The 21,386-nt window shown below is 49.0% G+C and overlaps 1 protein-coding gene across 11 annotated transcripts in view; it reads right to left on the bottom strand.

Moving 5' to 3' along the window:
- Myrip (myosin VIIA and Rab interacting protein) overlaps window positions 1–21,386 on the bottom strand; it is a 167,050-nt gene that overhangs the window by 63,289 nt on the left and 82,375 nt on the right. For all 11 annotated transcript variants that reach the window (NM_182844.2, XM_039081681.2, XM_039081687.2 and 8 more), the window contains 1 exon segment: window positions 16,693–16,914. In NM_182844.2, the coding sequence (NP_878264.2) occupies window positions 16,693–16,914 (222 nt within the window).

The raw sequence follows: 21,386 nt of genomic DNA, 5'->3' as shown, positions 1-21,386 counted from the left end.
GATCTGGAGGGTAAGAAGTGGGAGGCAGGCTGGGTGGGGTGTTTTCTTTATCCAGACGGTAAACAGGGGCTTCGCCAAACCGCAGGAGTTCTGCCAAACCAGAGCTCCGAACATGCAGATTTTCCAGTATAGTTGTCATTTTAACAGGCAAAGGAAGGTTCACCTTTTCAACATGGAAGTCACCTCTGTCCAGTGTCACATTCTCGCTGGCCTTCTAGCGTCACAGAGCGGAGGCAGAGGCTGGGGAAGGTTATGGTGGAACCTTATGTCCCCAGCTGTCCTCGGAGAAGCTCACCTGGGGCTGGTCTGGCACCCCTCTAAGCAGACCTCAGCTCCAGACCACAGAGGAGCAATTCTGGACAGTGCAGGCCATTCCCCCACCTAGATCTTTTAGACACCTTTACAAAAAAATCTGTCATTCAGATGAAGGTTTGCAAAGTGCCCAAAGTCACTTGAGACTCTTCCTAGCTCCTAGGGACCCACAGCCAGAGCCCTGAGGACTGGTCCAGAGCCCTCTGACCACCACCCTAAGGAAGCCCCATGAGTCAGGGACTCTGTACAGGGTCATAGTAAGACAGTCGAGTAGGAAAGAAGGAAGGAAGCAAGGAAGAAAAGAAAAAAAACACCTTTAAATATGCCGAATTTTCTTGATGAAATTTTTGAGTGTCTTGTTTTTTAGCACTCAGAAATAATATGCGCACGGCAAACTCACTAATGTACGCTTCAGACACGCCCCCAAGGTCCAAAAGAAAATGATGAGGGGAAAAAAAATGCCTGTGCAATGTCCCTCAGTGCACACCATGAGGGTGTGACTGCTCTCAAAGTTTTCAGGTTCAAATAGATTCGCAGGGTTCTCACATATTCACACACGACCTGACCTCAGGGCCTGCCTGTACTTTGAAAGAAGAGAAGAGGACAGGAGTCTGTAGAAAATTATTTTGAGTAACTCGAGGCAATTCTTCACACACACACACACACACACACACACACACACACACACACACACACACACACACACACACGCTGTTGCCAAGGCCATTACCCAGCAGCAACACCTGACAAAGAGCCTCTTCCTTTGGCACGAGATGCAAGGGCGTTATGGTACGAGCCCAGACCCGAAATCTCAAGTCTCCGATTTGCTTGTTTGTGGAGACTGTTGGGACAGTTTCTTGAGCCACTGAGGAGCCCAAGGATCACCTACATTGGGTGGCTCGCAAATGCCTGTGACTCAAGGGCTCTGGCAGGCTTTGCCCCCTCCCCACTCTCTGCCTTGCTAAACTGTTAGACTATATTGCTAAGGCTAGCACCCAGGTCCATTCCCTTATTTGGCCACTTCCCCATCCTGAGGCTGACCCCCAAGGTCCAACTATCAAAGTACTTAAGTCCAGGGGTCAGAAGTCCCACCTAATTAACCTGCCTAGTTAAAACAAACCGACTCATACTAGTTGGTGTGTGTGTGTGTGAGTGTGTGTGTGTGTGTGTGTGTGTGTGTGTGTGTGTGTGTGTGTGTCCCCTTTCTCTTTATAAACTGCCATTAGGCTACAGGCTACAGGTCTGTCACCTCTCTACCCAGAGGCAGTCCTTTGTCCCTTTAGAGCAAATATTCTTTTTTTTTTTTCTTTTCTTTTTTTTCGGAGCTGGGGACCGAACCCAGGGCCTTGCGCTTGCTAGGCAAGTGCTCTACCACTGAGCTAAATCCCCAACCCCAAATATTCCTTCCTCTCTCTTACTCCTTTTCTCTATCACCTCTATCCCCTGTTTTGTTTCTTACTCCCTGTCTTTGTCCCTCTGGGGCAAATAAGTCTCCTTTGTGCTGGAGAACTTGGTCTTGGGGTGTCCTGTGTAGACCCTTCTCAAGACCCTTCTAATGCCTTCTGGAAACCATCGGCACTGAATTCACATGTGTATCCCTTTAGGTTCCCATACATAACACACATACACACACACACACACACACACACACACACACATATCTTGGAGGCTGAAGCAAAAGGCCCCCTCTCCAGCTTGTGCCCAGCACTTGGGGACATGAGGCCCTGGGATACAGCTGACTATGTGTGGTTTCCTTTGAGTGAAGCTAAGGTTCTGGATGCTGGGAATATGGTGGTCCCTGGAACAACTCTTTAGAATAAATTAAATGCTCTGTTGCTAATTTCCTTACTGTCCTCTGTTGTATAACAGCTCCTCTCGACTTGGAGGGAAGCACTTTAATACAGACAGGGTTTGCAGGGAGGAGGGACAACCAGATGTTCTAGGGGAGGAGAGACACTCCCTCTGTAGGAAACTGAAACATTCAGGCAGGAAGAAAACAACTCAAAATAGCCTCAGGAAGTCACTGAAACTGACCAGATTTACTAGGCCCCCTCCTTTGTAAAGAGGCTGAGAGTTACCCAGTCACTGGGAGAAACAGAGAGAGAGAGAGATACCTGGAAGAGGCCCAGATCAACTAAGCTACCCGCAAAGGACTGTTTTCAACCTGCTGAGATGCCTGCAGGCTGTGCTGTGTGCTCCAGGCTCCCAGCTTTGTGAGCTGTCACTGGGCTGGGGCAGGATTTGGTGAGGCAGCTGTCACAGAGTCATTTCTGTAAGTAGCCCCAGTAAAACACATGAGTTCACCAAACTGGATTTCCAGTGGTATTTACACTTTGGTCTGTTAGTTTAGTTCTCTCTCTCTGAGGAGGATAGACATTTGTTCATGTCTCACCAAGGTTAGTGTCACAGGATGCCCTCACATATCCTATAGTCAAGCAATGCCCCTTTAGGCCTTTTGTACCCACCAAGCATCGCTCTCCTGTGCTTTCCTTATCCACAGGTTCCTAAGTGGCCCATGCTAGTGCAGCCTCTGAATTACACACAGGAAGGAATCTGTGTTGCTTTTAGGACCATTCTGAGAGCAATTCACACCCGAGGCAGGCCTGCTGGGCATCTCTATGGCAGGATAGCTTTCATGGTGTCAGGGACGCAGCCCACATCCAGGGCTCTCGCTCCTCTTCCCAGAGGGGAAACTAAAAAGAATTCTTGGCTGTTCAGTGTTGATTCTGAGAGCTTCACGTGGTCCAGAATGGACTTAGCATCATCTTCTGTATCTGCCCCTGCTGAACTCCACAGCCCCCATGCTGGGCCCTCCCTCCTCCAAATTAGGTCACTCTCAAGGACCTAAGTGAGAGCTACTCCCTCAGCTCTCCCTGTCTGCGCCTCCTTTGTTTTGCAGAAGCCCTGAGGATTTATGTGTTTAAAGGCTACCCTCCCAATATGAGGCATGCATGAGATCTTGGCTAGTCCCTTCTCATGCTGGGGAGGCAAACCTTCGCTTGCACACTCTTTTTAAAAGTTAATTTTTTTTTTTGGGTTCTTTTTTTCGGAGCTGGGGACCGAACCCAGGGCCTTGCGCTTCCTAGGTAAGCGCTCTACCACTGAGCTAAATCCCCAGCCCCTAAAAGTTAATTTTTATTTAATGTATATTTGCCCAAGTGTATCACGTGTGTGCAGAAGCCCTCAGAGGTCAGAAGAGGGGGTCAGATCCCCCTGACTCTGGAGTCACAGGCAGTGGCGTGGGGGACTCAAACTTGGGTTCTGTGGGAGAGCAGTACATGCTCTTATAACTACAGAGCCATCTGTCTGGTCCCATATTCTTTTTTCTTTTATGATTATTTTATTTTTACTTATGCATATATCTGTGTATCCCCCCTCCCTCCCTCCCCCTCTCTCTCCCTCCCTCACTCCCTCTCTCCCTTCCTCTCTCACTCCCTCTCCCTCCCTGTGTGTGTGTATGTGTGTGTGTGTGTGTGTATGTGAGTCTGACATACGTGTATAAGGTGTATGAGTGCATGTATGTGTAGGGCGTATCCTGTGCATGCGCATGGCTACAGAGGTCAGTAGGGGTCCTGCTCCATCACCTTCCGCCTTTGTCCCCTGAGGCAGGTTCTCTCTCTGAATCTGGAGCGGGGCTGGCAGTCAACAAGTACAACAACCCTTCTGTTTCTGCATCACATACCACTGGGGCTGCTTACAGGCAGGCACAGCCACGCCAGCAGTTACATGGATTCGAACTCAAATCCTCACACTTGTGCAACAAGTGCTCGGGGATCCATTGACACCCCTCCCCCGCCCCCTTCCCAGCCCTCTTCTCGCTTAAAAAAAAAAAAAAAGGCGTCTCATGTAAGTGAGCCCCACACTGAACGGCCTGTCTCTGTCATACCCTCTGTGCACCAGGAGCCACTGTTCACAGTTCTGGTCCCCTCCTCATCTGATGTTTCTGAGATGTCTGCCCTCCCCACAGTGATCTGCAGATTCACTCCCCAGCAGGCTGTTTTTGTACCAGACGATAAACTCAAATGTACCTGGAAATTAGAAACGCAGAGACTTGGGACTGTCAAGGCAATTTTGAAAGGGACGAACAAAAGCTGGGGCTGAGGCTTCGTCCCTTGACATTAATAAGTCTAATATCGATATGACGCTGTCACAAAGCTCAGCAAACAGACCTGGGGAACGGAACAGCGGACACAGATCCACACGTCCACGCCACCCAAACAGGAAATGAATATCCGAGACCCAGAGTTGGAACAACCTGTTCTCCATATTAAATACAATTGATGTTCCAGGGAGGGAACATCCAGGCCAGAGGCACTGCAGCTCCCGGGGAGACATTAACATTCTGTGCTTCAGAGTCCTGCCTCAACTCTGTTGATGCCAGTGTAGTTAAAGGAATTTTTTTTACCGTCAAGTGTCCTAGGCTTGAATGGGGGTAATGTCATCTCCTGTCCTAGCGGTTTTCAAGCTTCCCAATGCTGTGACCTTTCATACCGTTCCCCATGTTGTGGTGACCTCCAACCATAAAATTATTTGTCCTTCATAAACTGCAGGTTGAGAACCACTGTTCTAAAAGGTCAAATGCACTATAGGACATTTCAACTCCACTCCTGTCTGCTGAGAAACACCAATGGAAGAGCCAGTCCATTCTGTTCTTCTTGGGCTGAGGAGTTGCTGTGAGATTCTGGAATCTTGTCCCTTCCCTTCCTAAGAGTTTATACTGCTTGCCTCCCACTCCTGGGTTGGAGATCCGAGGTACGATGAGAAAATGAGATAAATCACAAACAAAGCATGGATCCAGAGCATGGATACGTTTCCAGGCCTCTAAGTACGGCTCACCTTCCTGGGGACCACCAGACCGCCATGTCTCCTTCAGAGCAGCCCAGGTGTCATAAAGCCAGGCTCTGCTCTCCAGGGGACAGGATAAACTGCCAGCTGCGGTGGGGGTGCCTGATCTGCAGGCGTCGATGTAGGAGGTGTGGGGGTGAAGAAGAAAGGAATGTGCCAGCCTGCGAAGATCGTCTAAAGTTCTGCAGTGTCTGGGGCAGGCGGCAGTGAAACTGCTGAAGCAATACTCATGCCCAGTCACCACATGGCATGCTTGGTCCTCTATAGAGAAGCTCGCAATGGGGACAGGTAACAGAAGGTGGACAGGACTAGCACAGCCGGCCACCTCCTGGCACTGGCTGCTGCCCCAGTTAGCTAATGAGCTGCCATGTCCTCCTGTGTCTGGCCCCATGCTGTGACGGCTAATGCTGTCTTCAGCTTGATCGCCCTGGAGACAAACCTCTGGGCATATCTGAGTGGGAGTTTTAGACTGGGCTAAGTAAAATGGAAAGACGTGAGGGTGGCTTGCTCCATCCTGTGGATGTGTGGGTGGCTCCATCCCACGGATTGGGGTCATGTCTGAATAAAGAGAAGAAGCCGGCTGGGCACCAACATTCATCTCTCTCCCAATCCTGTGAGCCAACTAGGACTCTCGCAGCTGAGGGCTCCTGGGAGACAGGAACACTTGTCTATTGTTTTAACCAGTCCATTCTGGGGAATTCTTTGCTATGTCACATTAGCTAGCATTCCCAATGACAGAGGCAATTTGAGGTATATACAGAGTCTCCTTTCTGTATAGTTAGCTGACAGGCTCATATCTCTAAGGTCTTGTCTGTCTGTCTGTCTGTCTGTCTGTCTGTCTGTCTGTGTCCCTCCTTTTCTCCCCACTTCCACACAAGACTAAGCTCATTTTGTGCACTAAAAGCATCCAAGGGTTGCCTCTTATATAAATATAGTGTTCATACTGGAGTGAGTTGGTATGGTTTTCTGTGATCTATTTGAACGACGGGCTTCTTACAAAACTGTAACTTAGTTCAAGCATAAATGGAATTCAAGGAAAAGCACGACTTCATGTCTGTAAGGTACTTAAAAGTAATCAGAATTCAGAGAGAGAGAGAGAGAGAGAGAGAGAGAGAGGAGAAGAGAGACGAGAGACGAGAGACAAGAGAAGAGAGAATGAGAACAAGCAGAAGGGGGGCCTACCTGTGGCTGGGGAAGGGACATGCAGAGGGCAGCCTGGTGTGCTGATATGTTTCTGTAGATGGTGGGTGACCTCTGACTTGTGCTGTGAACACACTCTCAACACCGCTGAAACCACATAGTGGGAGAAAGCTAAAGAGGCAAGTTCTACTTTACATGTATTGTGGAGAGATATAAAAATGTATTTAGCACGATTGGTCACAGAGAGATACACATGCGTAGCCACAAAACATGCAGTGGCTTTTGCCCCTAGAAAGAAGCATGTTATTCCTCAGACTACAATCATCAGCTCTCGTGGGCACTCGCCTCCTGCCTATTCCGTTTTAGAAAGACAACACTATATGACAGACTGGACAGAGAGGCTGCTGTGGAGGTGTGCTATGTTGTGCTTTGTGTTTACACAACCAGAGGACAGGGCTAATCCTGGGTCTGGCAGACAATGGTAGCATTTTAAACACCAGCATTCACAAGGCACAACGCATTTGCAGCCACCCAGACAGCACTTGGTGTAAATAAACACCCTGCCCTGCTGCTGTTAATGCAAGCCTGACGTGCTCTCCACGGATCCTTTACAAACCACAGGCTAACACATTAATGAAGTCGCAGCGGTGGTGGATTCAGAAATACATCACCAGCTCAGAGGCTGCTTTCCTCTTGTCTACCGTCTCAGTGAATCATCACCCAAGGGGGCCAAGGCTGGGAGAGTTTTCCTTTTCTGCTTATCACTTTAAAGCTGCACCCTCAGTCAGTGCGTTTAGGAACACAGTATTTTGTACAGAATTGCTATCTGGCTTTCAAGGCCAAACAATCTTTGCTGGGTGAACACTGTATACAATGTGTCCTCGATAATAACAGTAGTCTCAGCCTCAGAAACATTATGTTCAGTCATCTTAAATAGGAGCTTTTGAGGAAACCAGAGGAAAACATCTAAAACCCTCAAAATGTTTAGTTCTCCTAAAACACAGCATTCCTTGTGTGTGTTGGGAGTGGGGCAGAGGTTGACTTCCTCAATTGCTATGCATTTTGTATTTTGTGGCAGGGTTCCTCTGCTCTAAGTTTGCAAAGGAGGCTAGGTTGACTGCTCTGTGAGTCCCAGGTATTCTCCCGTCTCTGCCTCCCCAGTACTGGAATTATGACTGTACACCACTCTGACTTTCTGCTTTTAACATGGGGTCCAGGGCTCCAGCTCATGTCCTCTTTAGTGATGGAGCCGTGTCTTCATGGCTTTCACATTTTCTTCTATGTAGTGAGAAGGTTTCACATAAGAGGGCAGGATATTGGTCAGCTGGTGTGGAAGGTGATGTTCATCACTGGGGGCAAAATAAGTACACATGATTCTGCATGAAAATGTAACATTACCTAAAAGGCAAAAGTATGTACAGGCTGGGATTGATGTTTTAATCCTAGAGTCCTTCAGAGAAGCCAGAGACAAAAGGGCATCTGCAAGAAAAGATGTGTGGAGCAGCATCTGCAAGTGCACAGGTCAGTGTCTGCAGGTGCACAGGTCAGTGTCTGCAGATGCATACAAACAAAGCAAGAAGAGAAACATGTTTGAACGATGGAAATGGGTTAGTAAATGTGATGCAGTATTGTGAAAGGCTCACAAGGTGCTACAAAACTATGGATGTTGCAGAGGTATGGGCATAACAATCGAACAACTTGAGCAAATGTGGAAAAAAGTGAATATAACCGTGTTAACACCATCCAGGGCTCTGGTCTTTTGCTGAGCCTGGAGTTCACCTGCAAAACTAGATGCCCAGCAAGCCCCAGGGATCCGTTTGCTTCCACTTCCTCTAAGTTCTCGGTTTGCAGACCCACACCATTATGCCTGTATCTTTTTAAAATGTGGATCTGGGGATTCAAACACAGATCTCCAAGCTTGCATGGAGAACATTTACACACGGAGTCATTTCTCAGCTTCTCTCTGTCTTTTTCTAAATCAGCATTCTGAGGATTTGACACATTTTACTCTGTACAGTATCCCTCAGCCGGTTTGACATTTCATCAAGATTACACGTCCTGGGAAACTTGGGTAGGGAGATGGTCCAAGTGGTGCACGAACAGAACATCACACCAACTTCTCCTTAAGTCTCTTCACCTCCTATACTAAAGTTTACCAGGATCCTTGACACTAAAGCTTTTCTGCTCTACCCGTAGCCCTGTGGGATGGGACTCTTCAGCACAGGAACCTTCTCTGTTTGCTGTATGTGTTGCAATGGATAAAGCTGTCCCAAGAGCTAATTATCCCAGGATCAAATGAGCAGGGCATGCAGTCCTACAAGGTGCAGAGAGCTCAACCAACAGCATCTTTCACACAAAGTCACATCCGCAAGTGAACAGGCAATTATAACAACAACTTATTCTCCCTCTGGTGTCTGACAAGCAAGCTGTACACCGTTTTCAGGATGCATTTTGATGACAGGACATTACAACATTAAAAAAACAAAACAAAACAAAACACAGGAATCTTATTAAAATCAAGTTGATGTGATTTGATCATGAGTTAAAGATTCTGATGCCCAGGTACTCTTTCTGTATTGATCTCCCAAACTTCATACATACTGTAGACTTTATATTTGTTTTTAAGTAAAATGTAGTCAATGTAATTACTGCATTGTATGATACCTTAAAAATATTTTAATATTGTTCTTAACATTTTGGTCAACAGTTTTTAGAGGTATAAAGTGCAGGGGTTTGGGGATGGCTCAGCCAGCCTGTGGTGTGAGCATGAGGGGCTCACCCGTGAGGAGCCAGGCGTGATGCTCACATCTCCAATCCTAGCACGGGGACGCAGACAGGAGGATCCCTGAAGCTTGCTCACTGGCCAGCCTAGCTGAAGAATGAACTCCAGGTTCAGTGAAGAGATCCCCTCCTCCTCCCTAGACACCATTAGGATGCCTCCCACTCTCTCTGCTCTGGGGACACTGGACTGCCATGAAGCCGCCACTGTCCAGAGAGGCTCAGGGGATGAGCAGAGATCACGGTGGCTGTGATCATCAGTCTCTGCATCCAAGTTTATATGGGAGTTGGTCTAGCCTTCACCACAGGACAACTAGGACACCTGGGCTAGACCAAGGAGAAAGAGGTACTGTGAAAGCCTTCTGGTCCCTTTCTCAGAGCACGCATTGCCAGGGAGTTGAACAAGGTAATACAGAGGGAGTCATAACTTAGAAGCCCACAGTCATTACTGTATATGAAATAGGAAAAGACTGGGCCATAGCTGGGCTTGCTATCAGTCATGTAGAGAGAACACTCCTTGTCATTTAAAAAAATGAAGTTTACAAATATATAACTGATCAAAGAAAAAATATACATACCTGAGAAATTTTAGCAATATATCATATATAAAACAAATGCAAATAAAATTTTAACTTATGCTTTGTAAGTTAAATGCAACTAAGAATCTTATATCTATCAGATTTGGAAAAATTAAAAATATATTTTAAGCCAAGTGGTAGTGGTTCACGTCTTTAATCCAACACTTGGGAGACAGAGGCCGGCATAGGTATGAGTTTGAGGCCATTGTGGTCTACAGGGTGAATTCCAGGACAGCCGAGCAACACATAACATATGTTATATGTTATAATAAAACTATATTATAGCATCCTTTACATTAATATCAACATGTTACATATGATATAGATAATATATGATATATGTAATGTGTTGTGTGCATGTATGCATGAGAGTGTGTGCGCATGTGTGCATGCATACGTGTGAGTGTGTGTGCCTGCCTCTGTGTGTGTGTGTGTGTGTGTGTGCACATGTGCATGTGTGTGTGTGTCTGTGTGATAGTCAGCACCTGAGAGGTGAGGAAGGGATCCCCAGAGCGAGCTGGCTATCCAGACTAGCTGAGTCACCGAGCTGAGTCCACACAGAGATACTGCCTAGGTGCATAGGGTGGAGGAGAGTGGTAGAGAAAGACACCTGGTGTCAAGTGGCTTCTGTATACACACCCCTACATGTGTGCCCCACATGCATCTAAACACATACACACACACACGTATGTACACACAGCACACACATACGTCAGCAAAACCACACTTTAATATCAATTATCAGCAAGGATGTGACACAGTGACCCTTCCACAGAGTGTGAGGATGGAAACCGTTCTCCATCCTGGAGACACACGTGGCCCATGTTCAGCATGGTAGGCTCTGTGTGTCCTACGACAGGGAAGCCAGGATTAGCTGTGTAATATATATTATTGCAAACAATAAAGAAAGGCAAGGGCCACATCAGTGAGTCAGATAGCTTTTCTCTGCTAGCTTCCAACACCCGTTTGCCTAAAAACCACAAGAGATATTTTCCCCTGCTATTTAATGTCAGCTGCGAGGAGGGTCCGTTCTACAGCAATCACTTAGAAATTCCAGCTAACGCTGACTCTGCAGCCTTCCAGATGTACAACCTTCCAGATGTACAACAAAACCCCTCACATCAGCACCAGAGAACGGGCATCATCTTTAGTGTAACCTGCGTGCTCAGAGTCTGCTGCCCAAACTGACCATACGGTGCCAATCTGCCTGCAAAGGAGGATGGGACACGTGATGAGCGTGTGGAACACTGGTGAGCGCTGAACACTGTGTAAAGGAACTGCAAGTGTCAACGTGGAATAAACATGAAAGACTGGAACAGATCCAGCCAGGACAATGACAGTAATAGACAGAGAAGTGATCAATACGTATATACATAGATGGATGGATGGATAGATGGATGGATGGATGGATGGATGGGTGGGTGGATGGATGATAGAAAGACAGACAGACAGACACTGACTGAACATGATATGAGTTTTCCAAAGAGGTTAAGAACTGGGTGTTTTGCTGAAGGATTTTACAAATCACAACATGACTGCAGCTATACTAACAGCATAAAAGGATAAATGGATATAAACACCATTTCGAAATGGCTGCTCCCTGGGGGACAGGGAGCACTTGGGCTCCCACAGGATTGTGACGGTTTAGTTCATCATCTGGATGAGTGAGGGGCTATAATAGAGGGTCTGATAGAATCCAGTCCAGTCTGGTCTGCACTTTACTATGTGGTTAAGGATGACAGTGTGTAAGTGTGTATGCATGTGCACCCATGCATATATGTATGCATGCATGTGGAGTCCAGAGGTTGATAATGTGTGTCTTCCCCTATCACTCTTCACTTGATTGATTGATTGATTGATTGACTTTCTGAGTCAGGGTCTCCAAGCAACCCTGGAGTTCTATGACTTGGCTAGACTGGTTAGCCAGCAAACCCCAGGGGTTCTCTTGTTTCTGCCATCCCACAGTGCCGAGGTTATACCTACACTGTAGACGTGCTCCACCATGCATATATCAGTGCTATGCCTTGAGACTTGCACGGTGAGCACTTTAACAGCTGGGCCAGCTCCCAGCCCCTGGTCTTGAACTTCTGAACTTCTTCTCCTCACCTTCTGTGTCTCCAGCTCCTAAGTGCTGGGATTGCAGGTGTGCACACTACCATGCTGAGTTCATTACACGGCACTAACTTAGCCGGATGATTCTGCTTATTTTACGGGAGCAGAAAGACGCGATGCACAGTGTGGTACAGATGACTGCCCAGCTCTTTGCAGCAAAGCTATTGTCTCCTGCACACACTGCGCAGCTCCCTGGGGATGTGAAATGTAAAACAATGCACACAATTGAAGCTATTAATGCACACAATTGAAGTTATTCAGTGATGACTCGGGTGTTAACATCCCAGTCCCTGGGGCCCAGGTCTCCCCATCTGAGACCCGACTGACCAAATGTCACCATCTGTGCCCCCTGACTCGGTGGTTTCTTTAACTGCCCCAGGGCTGGGAAATTATATATATATTATATATTATATATATTTATATAATTTTTACAGAGGTAAGTGAAGACGGCAAATGGAGGAAACTACTTCCTGCTCAGAGGCAGCCACACCGGCTTACTATTTTATTAGGGAAAAACCTACTTAAAGACCTCAGAACAACAGGGCCAAGTAACTGCAGATAAGGCCATGCAGTGGTTTATAGACCCCACCCCTTTTCTCTGTTACAGATTCTGAGTATTGTTTTCTCCAAACTCTAAAAGATAGAGTCACTCGCCTAGAATCACATGACATATGAACTGTTAACTCAGGCCTCTCATCCAGACCTATGTTATGCAAAGCTCAGAGACTCAACATATAGAAAAGAATCTCAGGAGCCACCAAGTACTGAGGACAACACTGGGCTTCTCATTAGTATGTGTCTCCAGAGCAGAGTGCCGCATTTAGTGTGTGTGAGGCACCATCCCCAGGGCAGAGCATCAACCTCAGGGTGGAGCACTGTCCCCGGTGCAGAGCACCAACATCAGGGTGGAGCACCATCCCCAGGGCAGAGCATCAACCTCAGGGTGGAGCACTGTCCCCAGTGCAGAGCACCAACCTCAGGGCGGGGCACCATCCCCTGTGCAGAGCACCAACCTCAGGGTGGGGCACCATCCCCAGTGCAGAGCACCAGCCTCAGGGTGGAGCACCATCCCCAGTGCAGAACACCATCCCCAGTGCAGAACACCATCCCCAGTGCAGAGCACCAACATCAGGGTGGAGCACTATCCCCAGTGGAGAGCACCAACCTCAGGGTGGAGCACCATCCCCAGTGGGGAGCACCATCCCCAGTGGAGAGCACCAACATCAGGGTGGAGCACCATCCCCAGTGCAGAGCACCAGCCTCAGGGTGGAGCACCATCCCCAGTGCAGAGCACCATCCCCAGTGCAGAGCACCAACCTTAGGGTGGAGCACCATCCCCAGTACAGAACACCATTCCCAGTGCAGAGCACCAACCTCAGGGCGGGGCACCATTCCCAGTACAGAGCACCAGCCTCAGGGTGGAGCACCAACCTCAGGGCGGGGCACCAGCCTCAGGGTGGAGCACCATCCCAGTGTGTGCAGAGCACCAGCCTCAGGGTGGAGCACCATCCCAGTGTGTGCAGAGCACCAGCCTCAGGGTGGAGCACCATCCCCAGTGCAGAGCACCATCCCCAGTGCAGAGCACCAGCCTCAGGGTGGAGCACCATCCCTGTGTGTGCAGAGCACCAGCCTCAGGGTGGAGCACCATCCCAGTGTGTGCAGAGCACCAGCCTCAGGGTGGAGCACCATCCCCAGTGCAGAGCACCATCCCCAGTGCAGAGCACCAGCCTCAGGGTGGAGCACCATCCCCGTGTGTGCAGAACACCATTCCCAGTGCAGAGCACCAACCTCAGGGCGGGGCACCATTCCCAGTACAGAGCACCAGCCTCAGGGTGGAGCACCAACCTCAGGGCGGGGCACCAACCTCAGGGCGGGGCACCAGCCTCAGGGTGGAGCACCAGCCCCAGTACAGAGCACCAGCCTCAGGGTGGAGCACCATCCCAGTGTGTGCAGAGCACCAGCCTCAGGGTGGAGCACCATCCCAGTGTGTGCAGAGCACCAACCTCAGGGTGGAGCACCATCCCAGTGTGTGCAGAGCACCAGCCTCAGGGTGGAGCACCATCCCAGTGTGTGCAGAGCACCAACCTCAGGGCGGGGCACCATTCCCAGTGCAGAGCACCAGCCTCAGGGTGGAGCACCATTCCCAGTGCAGAGCACCAACCTCAGGGTGGAGCACCATCCCAGTGTGTGCAGAGCACCAGCCTCAGGGTGGAGCACCATCCCAGTGTGTGCAGAGCACCAACCTCAGGGCGGGGCACCATCCCAGTGTGTGCAGAGCACCAGCCTCAGGGTGGAGCACCATCCCAGTGTGTGCAGAGTGCTATTTACCAAGCTGAGCACCTTCCACTGGGAGCTGACGCCAGGTCCTTGAGAAGAGCAGCCATCACCCCTAACTGCTGTGACAACCTTTCACCCTAATGAGCACTTTCTCACTGTCCTACCTTGTGCTTGCTAAGGAGCAGAAGACTGGGCCAGTCCCACTTGTCATCCTGTCTTATGGTTTTTATGGCTGTGAAGAGACACTATGACCGAGGGAACTCTAATAAAGGCAAACATTTAGTTGGGGCTGGCTTACAGTTTCAGAGGTTCAGTCCATTATCATCATGGTGGGAAACATAGCAGTATGCATGTAGACATGTTGCTGGAGGAGTCAAGAGTTCTACATCTTGATCTGAAGGCAGCCAGGAGGGGACTCTCCTTCCACACTGGTTGGAGCTTGAGCATAGAGACCTCACAGTCCACCTACACAGTGACACACTTCTTCCAACAAGGCCACACCTCCTAATACTCCCACTTCCCATGGGTCAAGCATATTCAAACCACCACACATCCCAAACCTAACTGTTGAGACCAGGCTGTTCCCTGCCCTAAGCTACTCTGAATTGTGCAGAACAGTGGGTTTCCAGCTTGTGCTGTGCTCTGAGAGACTCCATTTTACAAGCAGCTTCTACGGTGTAAAGCAGAAGGTGGTCATGCTCCTGGATAGGCAGGTGCCCAGCACCATCTGCCGGGTGACACCATCTGCACCACTGACTGGTGAGGGACTTGGAAGTGTATCACAGGTGCACATGGAGATGATACAGTCATATCAGGACAACCAGGCCCAAGAACTCAGTGGACACATCTAAGGAAAGAGTCGAACTCCCTCACCTGGACCCTGCAGGGGTGGGCACCAATAAGACGGTGACACCCCTGCTGCCTGTCTTCTGATCACTTAGCCTGTGCATCAAGGACCACAGATGGAGAACTCTCCACGGGCCCAGGCTTCAACCCATCTGTTCCTCTGCGGCTGCAGCCTACCCCAGCTGCCATCTGCCTGTCCTCTTGCTCACCTGTCTGGACCTATTGTCCATCTGTCCATCTGTCTGTTCATTCATCTCAGAGACTGTCATACACTTGCTCCTCTCATCTCCCCCCAGACTCTCTTATACTCCTAGAAGTTCCCCCGGTCCCTTTGAAGCTTCTTGACTCTTTAACCCTTTGCGGCCATTCTGTAAGCTACATATATATACATGATCGATTGATGGATGGATGGATGATAGATGGATGGATGGACAGATAGGCAGATAGACAGGCATAGACAGTTGATAGGTAGGTGATAGATTTGCAGTCTGATGTGTGTAATGTATGATCTGAGAGCTGATGTGGGCAATTAAGTTGGGAATAAGCACCCGTGTTTCCCTCAGCTGGAGGCATTAGGCAAAGCAGGGATATTTGGTAAATCGCTGTGGTTGAAACTTCCAAGCCCTCTGAATTTGTTCTTTAATACATCCTGACATTGTGCCTATGTTTCTGGCATAGCTGGCCATGCTCGCAACAGTCAGTTATTATGGGTCCTCCCTTTGTCCCAGGCCTTTCCCTGTCCACCAAGCCTCCGTGTGGAAATGGGACAGTCTCGGCTGTGCAGTGCATAGGACCTGGGGCACCCAGGCCTGGACACTGGATGAGAAGCAAGCCACTTTTCCACAGAGGCTGGCATCACGGGGCTTTTTGGGTCTTTGCTATGCAGAGCCTGCTTCCTTGGAGACCCTGCTCACCCACTCAGCCGCTATCCCTACAAACTAGCTCCTGGGAGAACGCTAGGACTTAGCTTACAAAGAGAGTAAGCATGACAGAGCGGGGAGAGATGGAGAAGGAGGGCAAGGCAGGGAGGCTGGCTTTCTGAGTGTGGCTTAGGCACAGCCAGCCTGCTTTGGTCACCATCAATCACTAAGAGCCACCAGGAATGACAGTGAGCCTCAAAGATGATGATATTTAAGCAGACACTGGCTGTCAACATCACCAGTTCCTAAACACACAGCACGCCACAGGACGAACGGCAGGCATGCTGTTCTATCCACACGGCTGCAGCCTCCATCCCCTCTGTGAGGCTTTCTCCAAGCCCTCCTGAGAGCTAGCCCATGCTCAGTGTCCTCACGGTTGATGTGGAAGCTGATTAGGGCCCGCTTGCTGACAACACGTGTGGAGGCAAGTAGTTGTGTGTCCCTTCACGTTCTTAGGCGTCTAAGTTATAAAGAGCCCACCTAATTCACTCATGTTTTCATAATACAGTGCAGTGTCTATGAACCCAAGACACTTAGAGAAGAATGAAAGGAGTGGGCAGAGCATGGGAGAAGCTGGAGCATGGGAGAAGCTGGAGCATGGGAGAAGCTGGAGCATGGGAGAAGCTGGAGCATGGGAGAAGCTGGAGCATGGGAGAAGCTGGAGCATGGGAGAAGCTGGAGCATGGGAGAAGCTGGAGCATGGGAGAAGCTGGAGCATGGGAGAAGCTGTATCTTTCATCCCCACAACCTCTGTGCTCTCCCATGGCTCCTCTCATCCCCTTCCTGACACCCTTGCTGGCTTTAGTGCTCTACACATCTGTCCATCAATATTGGAGGAAACAGTGGTGCCAATAGCCCAGCCCTGCAAATATATGTCCACTCACCTGGCTTGCTGGCAGACACAGCAAACCCATAGCTTCTCATGCTTCTGGTAGGAGCAGCAGCTCTTGCAGACGCTGAACTTGCATTCCCCACAGCGGCGCCTGGCGTTGACCAAGAAGGTGAAGGGGGAGCAGCACCGCATGCAGCAGCGCTCCACGAACTTCTGGTGCTTCGAGAGGATGCTGCACTTGCTGTTCTCCTCGGCCAGCCTCTGCTTCATCTCACTGCACAACAGAAAGAGGGGGAGAAGGTGAGGCAGAGAGAAATGTCAGGGTGGGGCTGTCAGCCCAGAGCATCTGGTCCTGTCCCCTGCATGTGCCCAGTCCTTATAAAATCTTCCTATGGAAAGAAAAACATTAAGGGCTGGAGAGAGGGCTCAGAGGTTAAGAGCACTGACTGCTCTTCCAGGGGTCCTGGGTTCAATTCCCAGTAATTACATAGTGGCTCACAACCATCTGTAATGGGATCTGATGGGTGTGTCTGAAGACAGCCACAGTGCACTCATATACAATCAATCAACCTTTTTTTTAAAAAAAAAAGAACAATAAAACCAGAGACTGTATATGTGCATGTGTGTGCTTGTGTGTATGTTGAATGTACATGTGGAGACCACACTGTGAATGTGCGTATACTTGTGTGTGTGCATGTGCATGCATGTGTGTATGCATGTGTGTGCTGAATGTGCACATGGAGACCAGAGCTCAATCCCGAGTGACCTCTCTCCCCAAGGGTCAGGGATAATCCTGCAAGAGGCAGAAGAAAGATTTTAAGAACCAGATATTGGGGAGGACCAGAGCCAGTGTCTTCTGGACATGATGAGCTGTTACCCTCACAAACAGCAGCTGTGGTGGCCGCACAAGATCAGGGCAGGTGACATTCCAGCATGGCGTGGGACTCCTACTCCTAATTGAAGAGCTATGGGCAGTTGCCTGCTTCTATGGAAAGGAGAGGAAGGTTTCTTTAGGTTGTGACCCCTCGTAGACCAACCACACCTCAGTGGATGGCTCCACTTTCAGAAACAGTAGGGCAGCACAGTGGGAATTGGTTAAAATTTTTAGTCGGAGTTGATGGGCTATTAAACATTTTTAAAGAGGATATGAAGTTAGAGGTAGGGTTGGGGATGCTGGTGTGGACCCGGGAAGAGTTAACAGGAACAGGTGGGATGTATAAGATCAAAATACATTACATACATTCCTTGAAAATTAAATACATATGTTCTTAAAAACACATCAGTTTCTTCCTCCGTTACTTCTCGACACTGTATCTTTTGAGACAGGTTCTCTTACTGGTATTCTCCTGCCTCTACATCCTCTGCCCTGGGATAACACACACCGACCACCAAATCCGAGTTTAATGTTGCTTCTGGAAACCTGAACTCATGTTCTTAGTCTTACGTGACAATGGATTTCCCACCGATTCACCTTACCTGTCTCCAGAGAGACCAGCCCTTGACCAGAGAAACCACAGAGCAACTCTGAGGGGTGGGCTAATTTTGTGTATCCCTGGGTATCATGAAAACCTGAGCACTTCTGCCTCAGACACTATACGGAGGCACAAATTACCACTAAAACAAGCAGCCATGCAGAATAAAACCTTTCACTTCATTAATGCCTTCTTAGAGGGGAGAAGATCGCTTCTGTTAAAACATTAATCCTCACAACAGCCCTGCTGGGGATCTGATGATCCTGTTTCACACCTCTGGAGACCCAGACAGCGGAGTTTTGAAAAGCTTTCAAGTCAACAGGAGTCGATACGGATCCTCAGGCAGATCTGAGATGCTGAGATCTGAGATGCTGGGGACTCGAATCTGGATGAAAGACCATTATCTTCCACCAAAGAGCCCCGGTCGCAGCCAGCTATGGTCTCAGTAATGTGAAGTCTGACAGCTTATGCACCCCTGGGAGGTCAGTGAAAGGGATTGGAGGAGTCGCAGGAGTGGTCCCAAACATCCTGAGCGACCTGCTAGGCACTGCCAGTAGTCCCCACAGGGATAGAGGTTATAATCAACTACTACTACAGTTCCTCAGTCCTACTATGGCATCACGTAGTACACATCACGTGACACATCTCAGTGTTAGTCCAACTATGAGGTAATCAGGCAAGTGGAATTTCTTGGGGTCATCACAACCAAACATGTACCTGTGTCTATCACTAACCAAAGCATATACTATACAAAGCATATACTGCATTAAGTTCTCTTTGGTATTAAACTTTATTTTTAGTAGATCTCATTTATCAGTTATCTTAGGTAATACTTTTTATTTTTGAAAAATTTATACATGTATATATCCAATCCCTACCCCCTCCTTCCAGTTCTGCATATCTGCCGACCAACTTCGTGTCCCTCTTTTTCAAAGCTCACTAAGTCCAATTAATGCTGCCCATACGTGTGTGGCTGGGAGGCCATGCACTGGGGCATGGGATAGGTGACCTACAATGGCCAGCTCACCCTTAACAACCACCAACTGCCTTTAGTTCCTTAGTTAGGGATGGGGTGTGTAGAGATTCTCCCCGACCCCTGCTGGAGTTTTCAACTCTCTTGATTGTGTGGAGCTCTGGTGCTGGTTACCACAGCAGGTGTGAGCTCATGTATGTAACTGTGGTGTCATGCCATGTTCGGAGGTAGAAGTCCAAGGTTCTCCATCCCTTTTTCCCTTATGTTCTTCCTGCCTTGTCTACAATGTTCCCTGAGGCTTTTGCCACCAAACCACACCCAATGTCTGGATATTTTATTATCTCTCAGCAGCTGATTGACATTGAATTATGCCTACGTTTTTGGCTGTCACAGTTAACCCTTTCGTGGACATTTATATTCAATTTCCCTGAGGACACAGATCTCAGTTATAGGACTTGAGCCATTGATCTGCATGGTTGGTAACTGTACTTGGGAAAGTACCAGACATGCTCAATGTCTCCCTCCACCTGTCCCATGGTCTGCTGGGAAGACCCAAGTGTCTCCTCACCCTTGGCATGACTGAACCCCTTTCCTAATGGCTGTCATCTTAGAGGACGTGAGATGTCTTGGGCTAAGATTTTGATTTGCCTGTCTCTAATGACTAATGGGGGGTAATTGACTTCTCTAATTGACAAATGACCCTGAACAGATTTTCATGGGCTCACCAGCCATGTGTGCAACCTTGTCTATTCTAATGAGAGTGTCTGTCTTTTCTTGTTTTGTTATTTGGTAACGTCTCTTGATGTACTATGCCTACGAGTTCCTTAACGGATATGTAAATTTGAGATAGTTTCCCTTCCTCCCATTAAACACTATATCCTATTAGCATTTTTTTAGTAATGAAAGGAGACTGATGGTCATTCTACAAGGTACAAAGGAGAACACAGTGGGCACTGCACAGAGATATTGTCTCAAGGAAGATGCCATTTAGGTCCTTAGAATTGGAGTAGGCAGTCAGCTAAGGAGCTGGGGTTGGTGCAGAAGGAAGTGAAGGTGGATTAGAAGGCAGAGCAGGCTGGAGCCTCCATCGTGTCAGTGACTGTCGGGTGAAGACCAGCTCACAGTGGGCCCTGCATAGAAGGGAGGCTCAACCAGTCTTGGCTATGCATGGAAAGCCAAGACTAGGGGCACTGCAGTTATAGAGGGGAAGGGGAAGGTGGCTGCAGCTGGCTCTAGAATACCTATCTGCATGGTCTTCCTGTGTGCATCCAGGTCACATTTATTCCTTCTCTTTTCACTTATAAGAGAGAAGCACATGCCAGAATCTTCCTCTAACAGAGACAACAGGTCCCACTGTGAAGCCTGGCTGAGCACAGGACAAGCCCTCCCCGCCCCCCCACCACCACAGAACTGGTCCAAACCTGCATCCCAAGACAGCTATAGAAATAGATGTTTTTGCCCTAGAGGACCATCCCCCTGTTGTGGGATTACCGCCATAGCTCTGACCTTGAGCAGCAGCAACAATGAAACCTTCCCTCTCCCAGGAGGAACAGAGCTGTCCATCACTCTGCAGATGACAGTAAACAAAACAGAGATGTGCAGACCTCCGTTCTCTCCCCCACTGAGGAGGGCACCGGTCCCCACCTCAAAGCATCGCTCTGGCACACTCCAGACATCTGGCGTGTCATGCACTGCCATCGAATGTGACCTCCCACCTAATCAGAGCCACATCTGATTCATCGGTGGGAGGGAGGGGCCTGCGGAGGGGCCTGCCAGTGGTGAGGGGACTGCAGACTGCACTTGGGGTAGCTGTTTGGTGGCAGCCTTGTGCTGTCCATCCTCAACGGTCCTGCTCATGGCAGACACCTTCCCGAAATCTAACTTCGAGGAGGGAGCTGTAGGGAAACCTGCACAGTGGTTGGTTTGTCATTTAACTTACACGTGTGTGTGTGTGTGTGTGTGTGTGTGTGTGTGTGTGTGTGTGTGTGTGTGTGTGTGATGTATATATGCATGTGCACCTGTGGAGACCAGGAGTCAACACTGGGCGTCACGCTTCACTGCTCTCCACGATGTCTCTTCTGGGATGGGACGTTCACTGCTTGGCTGCACTACATGACAACTGAGCCCTAGGATCCTCCTGTCTCCACCTTCTAGCCCTGCAGTGACAGGCATGGGTTCCCATATGTGTATGAGGGGGCTCAGGGCCTTGTGCTTACACAGCAAGCATTTTACCCTCTGAGTCAGGTCCCCAGTCCCTACAGAACACTTAAAATAATACCTTTATTATATTACAGGTGGAGT

This window comes from Rattus norvegicus, chromosome 8 (assembly GCF_036323735.1).
Source record: "Rattus norvegicus strain BN/NHsdMcwi chromosome 8, GRCr8, whole genome shotgun sequence".
In the NCBI taxonomy this organism is placed as follows: Eukaryota; Metazoa; Chordata; class Mammalia; order Rodentia; family Muridae; genus Rattus; species Rattus norvegicus.
The sequence above is the reverse complement of the archived record's forward strand: the minus strand, read 5'-3'. Positions and strand labels throughout refer to the sequence as shown.